General features: G+C 40.7%; 1 protein-coding gene across 1 annotated transcript; it reads right to left on the minus strand.

The window, feature by feature from the left end:
- Window positions 1–3,719: 3,719 nt before the first annotated feature.
- On the minus strand, window positions 3,720–9,200 carry F2RL3 (F2R like thrombin or trypsin receptor 3). The gene is made up of 2 exons (XM_073559840.1): window positions 9,079–9,200; window positions 3,720–5,073 (listed from the first exon to the last, which is right to left on the minus strand). The coding sequence occupies exons 1-2, from the start codon at window positions 9,167–9,169 to the stop codon at window positions 3,989–3,991; spliced, it is 1,176 nt and encodes a 391-aa protein (XP_073415941.1). The 5' UTR covers window positions 9,170–9,200; the 3' UTR covers window positions 3,720–3,988.
- Window positions 9,201–11,249: the final 2,049 nt, after the last annotated feature.

The raw sequence follows: 11,249 nt of genomic DNA on the forward strand, positions 1-11,249 counted from the left end.
TGGAAAAGAATTGAATGGAGGACGCCTTCTGCGTGTCTTGTTTTGTGGATCTATTCCCAGGTTTACACAGAAAAAATAATAAAACTGCTTTACAAAACAATGGGGGTAATCCAGGCCTACGAGTATTTAGGGGGATACAATAGATTTTATGTGTTAGCATTTTCCTACATCATTTAGTTATTCTTTTATTTGACTAAAAATGAAAAAGGTTACTTCTCCTCCAGAACCAACATCATAATGAAATAAGACACAGTTCCCATACAATCTATCGCCACCACTGTCACCATCTTGTATTGTGTAATAGCGCTAAGTAATTTCAAGAAATTGTCTAAAATTAGAATATAGAAGTTGAATGGCAGCATTCTTAAGGCAATGTGCCCACGTATGCAGAAAATTTCTGCTTCAAAACCGGACACCTTCCCAGAAAACGCACATTTTATTTCCACGTGTTTTTTGCGCGTTTTCCGTGCGCGCGTTTTTGATGCGTTTTTTCTCCTGTGTTCCTCTCTTCAGCAGCTTTGTTCTCTCTGTTACTACCTGTATTATACGCTCTCTCTTCACAAGCCTCTCATCTCAGGATACCTGAAAGCATCGTTACAAAATGTTGTCAATGTAAAGTCTATTTTTGTTTATTGGCATTGCTATAGTCTAATTAGATCCATTAGGGTTCAGTAATATTACATAATATTTGTACTTATTACATGAAAAAGGCCAAAGAGTGTGAACACTTTCTATAGACACTGTACATTTTTTCTATCCATTCCATGTCTAACAATGAATATTGTGGCATAGATGCTATTGGTTATTCTTTCTTCTGCAAATACAAAATGGTAAAAGTGCCACCTCTCTGTTTCTACTATGAAAAACACACCATTCTTTATTTTTCTTCTTGCCCCATTAAAAATCACAACAAACACATGTAAACGGCTGACCCTTTTTGGACTCTGTCTTTACTCTCAGCTCTCATTGACGGAGGGTGTTGTGAGCTATTTTACAGACCTTTGTTTCTATATACACATTTGGCTGCAATAATCCACAATATCCTGCTATTTTGTGTATACAGGAGACATGCAAATCAATATGCCTCCATGGCTACATATGTCCTCTCTCCTACGTCTGCAGATTAGCATAAGCAGGGTTTAGATGAAAAGGGTGAATACTAGTGGTGAGCTCGCGTGCTTGGATAAGGTGCTATTGGAGCACACTCGGGCTAACCGACTGTCTCCGGCGTGCTCAAATAATATGCCCGAGTCCCCGCGGTTGTTATACAGCCACAATACATGCAGGGATTGGCTGTTTGTTAGAAAATCCCCTCATGTGCTGCGGCTGTCTAACAGCCGCGGAGACTCAAACATATTATTCGAGCACGCCGGAGACAGTCGGTTAGCACCAGAACATGTTCGGATAACACCTTATCTGAGTACGTTCGCTCATCACTAGTGAATACATGATTGCTAGATTAGAACTCGAATGGTAGAACCATTGCTATTTAGGACTATATACAAAGGTTCATTTTTCTGCTTTTGATGCATTGTAACACTAAACAAATATTCGCCATTCACGGGTCCAAAGTGGTAGAAGCGGGTGCTGTCTTGTACAGCGACCCATGCTTGGTAGTGATGAGCGAGTATACTCGTTGCTCGGGTGTCCTCCGAGTATTTTGGCGTGCTCGGAGATTTAGTTTGTGTCGATGCCGCTGCATGATTTGTGGCTGCTGCACAGGCTGAATACATGTGAGGAATGCCTGTTTGTTAGGGAATCCCCACAAGTATACAGGCTGTCCAGCAGCCGCAAATCATGCAGCTGAGATGACGAAATCTAAATCTCCGAGCAACCCCAAAATACTCGGAGGACACCCGAGCATGCTCGGGAAAACCTGAGAAAAGAGAATACTCGCTCATCACTAGTTATTTTCTAGTGACTTGTTTGGGGCACTTAACCAATTGTCATTAATATCACGCGTCTGATGTGTTTTGTTTCCGCTAATGTCTTTGTATACTGGCCCTCATGTGCAAAGACCTGGTTTGCTTACATTAGTCTTAGGCTCTATTCACACTACCATTTGGAGCATTGGTTGGCAGTCCTGGCAGTCCCAACAAAAGTGCTCACAATTTTTACCTTCAAAACAACAAATGCCACCATAGAACCTGCCAAAGTAATCCAGAAATAGGTTCTGATTCTGTTATAACCTGAAACCATGTGCAAGTGTGAACAAAGCCTTAAATGCAACCTTGGGAATTTCTTCCTTGGAGATGTAATGCCAGTCTAGGCAAGTGGTGGGAGACGCTTAGGAACATGAATGACTGCTAGGTTTAATATGCTACCCTACTTCCAACAGATAACTTAATGTATAAAATAGTATGTTAAATTATATATAATTTTACTGTCTTTCTTAATACATGTATATAAATGAAATGTTAAAAACTGTTTTTTTTATCATTCTTGCCAAAGTGGGTGTATTTGTTTAAGACTTTGAAGATGTTTTAGGGACTAGGCAAGAAAAAGGCATTAACCCTTGGATACTCTTTTATTTTTAAGTATACACTGAACATATATTCTAAGCATTTGCTAGTGTCCAGCAGCAATGTTATTTTAGTGTTACTGTGACCTGTAAGTAGCGGGTCTGATGCAGAGTGTTAGCAAACGTGCTGCTGACTGACGTGTATAAGCTTGTACTGTTTGTTCATGGTAGATCTGTGTATTAAATGGATTTTATTTTGTATTTGATAAGTGCCACGTTACTTGGCGCCTTCACACTTACATCTTTTCATAAATGACAATAAATTGTTTACAAACTCTTTGCTATGTTTCTTCTCTGCTTTTATATAATCTTCAATTTCATTAAAGAATGTAAAATAACCCTTTGAAGCTAGCTTCCGTTAGGTAAGAGGGTGAAAAACCCATGACTCGTCGATGAACGAGACCCTGATTCCATCAATGTGTCACTTACTGGGCTGCTTACTGTAGATTTTATAAAATCACTGAGCTTATGATTAAAGGACTAGTAAACCTGCTGCCATGTAGTCCTCCATATTCATAAGCACTGTATAACCCTGCCCCACCACACTGTATATAGGCAGAGAGCAGCCAATCAGTGGTGTGGGCGGGGTTATCAGAGCTCAGCATTCAGAGAATTGCTAGAGCTGCAACAAATAAAACAGTGATTTTATCAAAAAGACAGCATGCAGCTCAGTGAGTGACACATCTCTGGAATTAGGGTCTCTGCTTCTGTATCATGCTGCTCTCAGATGGGTTAGCAAAAACCTGGTGACAGATTCCCTTTAAGCATCAGCACACCCATGCCATGTCTCCCCATGCTAGGATGATGGCAGTATCACAAGCTGTAACATCAGTCATGCTGGGCGACTATGGTGTTTGATATATCTTAAGAACTTTTTACTGTTGTACATGCAAATAGAAATTCTATAGCAAAAAAAAGCAAATGTAAAAGTGGACTTGGTGCCTTTATTTATAGTGTTCTGGATTAAGGGAGAGAGCTCCTGATTTATGCACTGATGAGATGTTTTTGATTGCTGGGGGGTCACTATTGATTTACAGTATATGCGATATCTACTTGCAGACTATTGGTAGGTCCATCTGAATTCAGTGAGTTCAGCTGTCTGATATTTTTGAGGGTCGTACACATAAGGCTTTCTTCATACCTACGATGTGAATATGTTCACCGTTTGCTCCAGAAAAGCTGCTTCATCAGAACAAGCTTTCTCTGTCTCAATTTTTACTTATGACATTCTAGTAAAATTATTAGAACACAAAAGCAATGTGACAAGTAGTTTTGACAAGCAGTTTTAAAAGACTGTACTATCATTGATCTCAGGAACACTAAGCATATCTGATAAATGAACATTCTGTTCTTGTCCTGTTTTATACAAGAACATGCGTGTTTTATACAAGGAACAGCACGTTCAGCTTAGGCCATTGTGTGATTTTTGGCTATTGTCGAAAAGTTTTTCATTTGCAGAAAGAAATCTCATAGAGCTGAATGAGACCGAAATTTGGGGTAACTTGCTGGCAGAGTCTCTTTAGAGGTTTTTACTGAAGTTACTGATACTGCAGATTTTTTCCTAAACTGGTTCCTCATTTTGTCTCTAAATTCTTCAGAAGCATAGTAGTACACAAAAGGATCAACACAACTGTTTAAAGTGCTCAAAGTCAAGCAAACCATATAGATTGCATAAAGGTCTCCGTGTCTTTGAAGACAGTGCTCTGAGTAATGCATCAAAAGAACCACATTGCTTGGGGTCAAGAAGATGATGACTATGAACATCACCAATGCGCTCAGCTTTACAGCATAGGTGTATTTCTCTCCACTTAGTATCAGTTCTCGAATTACAGCAATGTAACTAAAAACAATAATTACCAATGGTAAAATAAAGCACAAGACAATGACTGACATGAAATAATAAAACAGATACTCTGCTACTTCTTGCTTTGGAAGAGCATCATGACACAATGTGAGTTCTGTGTTCAGAAGCCGGTAGGATTGTTGCATGGTGGCCAGAGGAATGGTAGATAGCATGGCAATTAGCCAGCATGTAGAACATAGACAGATTGCAAATATCCTGCTTCTGAATGTTCTGGAGAAAAAAGGATGCACCACGGCAAGGTAACGGTCAACACTGATACTCATAAGTAACAAGGCCGAGCAATACATGTTCCCGTAAAAGAAGCTTGTCACAGCCCTGCACATCAGCTCGCCAAAAATCCAGTTGTTCCCCAAATAATAGTAAAATATCTTAAAGGGAAGAACCAGGATAAGCAAGAGGTCTGCCACTGCCAGATTCATAAAGAACACTGTGGATGTCATCTTTTTGACTTTGGTTGCTAAAACCCACAGTGCAAGACCATTGGCTGGAAGACCCACCAGAAATATAACCGCGTAGACAGAAGGTATGAGCACAACCGTAATGGAACTTTTCAGGTGATCTTTCGCCGATGCGGAAATTTGCAAGAATGTGTTATTCAATACTCCTCTGAAGGAACGTAGTTGTTGACATGATATCGATTCCGATGTATTTGCTTCATCAGAAGAAATGTTTGTTTCCTCAGAATAATCTGTAATACAATTGAGACAAACTTAGTTTTCAGAACAACTCTTGAAATGATATTCTTGGAACTATGTGTCACCATGTTTATGTACTATATTTCTATATATTAATTAATGGACAGTACAATGTATAGGCGGCCCAAAAGCTAGAACTTGAAGGTGGCATATGATGCATGATACTATGTCATGTTGTCATATAGTGCCATGTCATTCCACCACAGTTGTGTAGCCTATAGCTGGTATAACACACGAGATAGCTGCCAGCTGACAATGATATCTTCTAACTCCATCATGCACAGGAGCATATACCTTATCTTTCATATGTATTTAGTGAGGAGAGAAAGTTGCTGCCAGGCACCTCTAGTAGTCCCAGGAAAAAAAAAGGATTGGGCCTTCAATAGAAAAAAAGTGTGCCTATACATCTATCATAGATGTAAACTGATAGCTATATCTCCTATCTTCCCCATAATCACTGAGCTCGTTCATGTGTTCTCTATGGGGAGAGCGAAGTCAGTCACTCCCAGACACCTGAGTCCGCTTATCTTGCAATTAAAGAAAGTATTGGACTTTTAAATTGAAACTGTTTGATCCTTCTCTCTGTTCCGAGATTCTTTTAGGGGTCAGTGAGAAGCAAGGTTCCCAACCGTCCAGAAATTCCAGGACACGCCATAAAAATAAGGCACTTTTTCCACTGTTCATAAAAAAGTTTAAAGTGTCCATTATTTTTTTGAGGCTGAAAAACAATTATGCAGATTATTATGACTGTAAATATAATCATTTTACAGTTTACAGTGAATGCAGTGGATGGCTTCACAATTATGGGCTGTAGACATGGATCACTGATAATCATAATGATTTATTATGGTTTTCCAAAGTGTCCATAAGAATATATTGCCAGGCCGTGATTTTTTGATAAGCTGTCAAGTTGGCAACCTTGGTGAGAATGCCCTGGTGGCTAGATGACATAGCGCGTATGAGGGCCATTAAACCCAATCCTTATCTCCCCCGACAGATGTTGAGAGTCATAGGGCCACAGTAGACATCAGATGATAGGCTACTTTTCGTGAAAATGACACATTTGGGAAACTTTAATCTAATGAGTATCGGAGCACTTCCACAGCTAACGTTGTAGTTCCATCAATTCACAGCACTTTAAAATACACAAACATCTTTTCCCTCGCTCCATTCAAATGTGTGCAGTTACTAATGCAGAGATTTAAGGGGTAAGGTTTTTCCCTGTGAAGAGTGACAAGCAAGGCCCGGCATGTCAGCGTGAGGAGACTTATACGCCTTGTATGCTTCTCGGTGAAATTAAAGATGCAAATTAACTCTTCAGGGCTGGAACTCTAGTGCCACCTATTGGAATTAGCAATGATAAAGGTCATTATATTTATTATATTTCCCCTTTTCACATGAAAAGCACCATGGAATAAATGGCGCTATATTAATGCATAATAGTAATAATAATAATAATAATAATTATATTGACCTTTAGGATTGCTACCCCCAAAAGGTGGCCCTACCGTTCTAGTCCTCTTCCTTTCTGAAGAGGCAGTTTGCACAATTACTAAGGGTAGTTTCACATTAGCGTTTAAGGCCGCAGCGTCGGCCTGCGCATGGCCGCCGCTAAGCCCCGCCTCCGCCGGTAGATCCGCCTATGGGCGCATGACGCTGCATGCGTCCTGCGTCCCCTATCTTTAGCACTGGGGACACAGGCCGTGCGCAGGTATGCGTTTGTCGGCGCATGCGTCCTTTTGACGGTGCACTGAGCGCACCAAATTGCAACAGGTTGCGTTTGGTGCTGGTCTGCGCACCCGTCAAAAGGACGCATGCGCCGCCAAAAGCATACCTGCGCATGGCCTGCGACCCAGTGCTAAAGATAGGGGACGCATGCAGCGTCATGCACCCATAGGCAGAGCTACCGGTGGAGGTGCGGCAGGGGGCGGGGCTTAGCGGCGGCCATGCACAGGCCGACGCTGCGGCCTTAAACGCTAATGTGAAACCACCCTAATGCAGAAATGGCCAGTTACCACATATCTTTGGTACCGCATACCAATGACAGGTTAGGTGGCTTGCTAAAGAGATGTGATTGGGCTGCAGATGGCGAAAACTTGAAAGCTGCACGTTAGGAGGTAATGGGGTATGACACAGAAAAATGTATTATATGCAGTAGCGTTGTTAAACCAGAGAAAAAGCTTAGAGATCCCAGGAGCTGATCATGTGCAAAAGAAGGAAGCATGATTGCTGGCATGGGATATTTTGTTGTATTGGGACTAGCATAGGAGAGATTTAATGCATTATTGTTGGGATAAATGATAACATGGCTGAAATGGATGTCACTGTCCTGAAACGGGACGTCATCAGTGATGTGTGTTTTGGGGGCTGGTCTGGTCTCTGTTCTCCCTGCTTGCTGCATTCTCTCTTTTCCTATGTGCACTCTCTTGCTGGCTCACCCTTCTCTTTCGAATTGACGAAGGTGCGCAATGTCAGTGCCCATTCTAAGGGATGTAGCCAAGTAACATGTGAGTACATGCTGAGCATGTGTCAGAATTGACAACCAGCACATGTTCAGTAAAGCAGGGACTAGCCCAGGCCCTGAACGGATATCACAGATGACTCTTCATTTCAGGGTGGTGACAGCAGCTGGTGCAGGGTCCACAACCCAGCCCCCTGATCACATCCCGCTTTAGAATTCCCAGTGTATGTTGGGATAACCAAATGAAACATCTTTGGTAGTAAAAAAGAAAGCAGACAGGAAGTTAGAGTAGAGAGGGAACAATAAGGAATTTGTAGGTGAAGTACATTAGAAAAGAGATTAGATTGTTGAATTAGATAGACATACTTTGAAAACTATGGTTTGGGACAAGTCCTTTAACTCATTGGACTATGTCATGACTTCTAATCTTCTGAACAAAATCATTATTTCAGCTGTATATCATATAATCTTCAGTACAAATGAGATATATGTGTGTATTATCTTGAATTGTATCTCATTAGCTTCAAGCTCACACGTTATGGCCATGTTCATATGGCAATATTTTACAGTTTTTTACCTCAGTATCTGTAAGCCAAAACCAGAAGTTTGTGATAAACACAGAAGTGGTGACGTGTTTCTATTATACCTTTCCTCTGATTGTTCCACTCCTGGTTTTGGCTTACAAATACTGATGTAAAATACTGACCAAATACTAAACGTGTGAATGTGGCCTATAAATTATATACTAATTTGTGACTGGAATAATACGTGTTACCTGGCCTTTACCACAGGAGAAGAAATACATTTCAACACTTTTTTCAGTCTTTGGCTTAAATTGTCCCAAATTAACTAATATTCTACATCCAAGTCTCCTTTCTTCACTCAGCAGCGCTCATTTATTTCTTGCTTTTTCTTCTTCTGTGGTGCGAATCATAATGGCTGCACCGTAGCGTGAATGATCTAAGAAGAAGCAGCAGCTGATTCTGTGCCACTGAACCATTTCTACAGTGGTTCCAGCTATTTGCACCTCTAACATGTGAGCAGTTTACATACAACTTCTAAGGTCATTTTCTCTGTAAAATTATTGACACTATTGTTCTTTTTTTTATAGTCACAGGATTTGGCCGTCACATATAACACCCTCAGCTGTGTCCCAAATGTCGGGCTAACGTTGGATTACTCTATTGATACACAGGAAGCTACAGAGAATGTTGTTAACAAAAAGCACTAGGATACATCTACAAGTCACGTGTGCTAATAATGTCATTTTACAATATGTGTCGGCTTCTTTGTCTCATCCAACATCACTTCTGTAGCTCCAATTCTGTATCATCTAAGCAGCTATTATTTCCTCTCTTCAGGCGCAAAAGAAAACCTGATTTCACAGTCCTGTGTAAGACTAGCTAGCAATTTAATGAGCAGAATGATCTTGTAGCCAAAATGTTTTTTTTTTTTTAGAAATCAAGCCCCATATATCATGTATGAAAACACTGAGAACATGATGACAGTGACATGTAGTACTAAAAGTCATACATACCATCATACTCTTGTGTGGCTAGAGATCTGACCCACAAAGCTAGGAGCAACATGGGGATGGAGAATGACCACAAGCAGCTGGAGAAACCCATCTTTTCAAGGAACTCTTAAGAACTAGTGAAGGAATGTTTCTACGCTGACGATTAACCACTTCCTATGTACTTAACTTAAAAAAAGTAAAGGAAACATAGCAGTGACTATAGGGGGATGGTTGGTGGTCTATGCACAGCAGATGTAGAGAACTTCCTACTAGGGAGGAGAGTAAAAAAACAACAGTGAATTATTTGTATCCCGTTTCCGTTTTTCTTTAGGACCAAATGGTGTTGACCTTTTCTTCTTAGAGCGGTCCTATCACTGTGTTTTTTGTTTCATACCAGTATGGTAAAAAGGATTGCAGTTTCTGCATATTTTATTCCTTTTTTTATTACATTTTATACATGCAGCTTCTTTTTAGTGTTCTTCAGGTCCTAGAATGTGTAAAAAAAAATACCCAAACCAGAGAATACTGTCACTGACTCCAAAGACATAGCTCCCAACCATCCCGGATTCGGTAGGACTGTTCCAATTTGAGGGCTCAGTCCTGCATCCCATCACAGCTTTTCTCATGGCTTCTACAGTTATGGCCAAAAGTATTGACACCCCTGCAATTCTGTCAGATAATACTCAGTTTCTTCCGGAAAATGATTGCAAACACAAATTCTTTGGTATTATTATCTTCATTTAATTTGTCTTAAATGAAAAAACACAAAAAGAATTGTCCTAAAGCCAAATTGGATATAATTCCACACCAAACATAAAAAAGAGGGTGGACAAAAGTATTGGCACTGTTCGAAAAATCATGTGATGCTTCTCTAATTTGTGTAATTAACAGCACCTGTAACTTACCTGTGGCACCTAACAGGTGTTAGCAATAACTAAATCACACTTGCAGCCAGTTGACATGGATTAAAGTTGACTCAACCTCTGTCCTGTGTCCTTGTGTGTACCACATTGAGCATGGAGAAAAGAAAGAAGACCAAAGAGCTGTCTGAGGACTTGAGAAACCAAATTGTGAGGAAGCATGAGCAATCTCAAGGCTACAAGTCCATCTCCAAAGGCCTGAATATTCCTGTGTCTACCGTGCGCAGTGTCATCAAGAAGTTTAAAGCCCATGGCACTGTGGCTAACCTCCCTAGATGTGGATGGAAAAGAAAAATTGACAAGCGATTTCAACGCAAGATTGTGCGGATGTTGGATAAAGAACCTTGACTAACATCCAAACAAGTTCAAGCTGCCCTGCAGTCCGAGGGAACAACAGTGTCAACCCGTAGTATCCGTCGGCATCTGAATGAAAAGGGACTGTATGGTAGGAGACCCAGGAAGACCCCACTTCTTACCCCGAGACATAAAAAAGCCAGGCTGGAGTTTGCCAAAACTTACCTGAAAAAGCCTAATACATTTTGGAAGAATGTTCTCTGGTCAGATGAGACAAAAGTAGAGCTTTTTGGGCAAAGGCATCAACATAGCGTTTACAGGAGAAAAAAAGAGGCATTCAAAGAAAAGAACACGGTCCCTACAGTCAAACATGGCAGAAGTTCCCTGATGTTTTGGGGTTGCTTTGCTGCCTCTGGCACTGGACTGCTTGACCGTGTGCATGGCATTATGAAGTCTGAAGACTACCAACAAATTTTGCAGCATAATGTAGGGCCCAGTGTGAGAAAGCTGGGTCTCCCTCAGAGGTCATGGGTCTTCCAGCAAGACAATGACCCAAAACACACTTCAAAAAGCACTAGAAAATGGTTTGAGAGAAAGCACTGTAGACTTCTAAGGTGGCCAGCAATGAGTCCAGACCTGAATCCCATAGAACACCTGTGGAGAGATCTAAAAATGGCAGTTTGGAGAAGGCACCCTTCAAATATCAGGGACCTGGAGCAGTTTGCCAAAGAAGAATGGTCTAAAATTCCAGCAGAGCATTGTAAGAAACTCATTGATGGTTACCGGAAGCGGTTGGTCGCAGTTATTTTGGCTAAAGGTTGTGCAACCAAGTATTAGGCTGAGGGTGCCAATACTTTTGTCTGGCCCATTTTTGTAGTTTTGTGTGAAATGATTAATGTTTTGCTTTTGCTTCATTCTCTTTTGTGTTTTTTTCATTTAAGACAAATTAAATGAAGATAATAATACCAAAGAATTTGT

The sequence above is a fragment of the Dendrobates tinctorius genome, unplaced genomic scaffold (genome assembly GCF_039654945.1).
Source record: "Dendrobates tinctorius isolate UK_male_01 unplaced genomic scaffold, ASM3965494v1 ptg000276l, whole genome shotgun sequence".
Lineage (NCBI taxonomy): Eukaryota > Metazoa > Chordata > Amphibia > Anura > Dendrobatidae > Dendrobates > Dendrobates tinctorius.

Coding starts and splice junctions, on each gene's coding strand:
- F2RL3 (XM_073559840.1), bottom strand. CDS start 9,169: ATGGGTTTCTCCAGCTGCTTGTGGTCATTCTCCATCCCCATGTTGCTC. Junction 5,074..9,078: donor AGCCACACAAGAGTATGATG/GTATGTATGACT, acceptor ATTGTATTACAG/ATTATTCTGAGGAAACAAAC.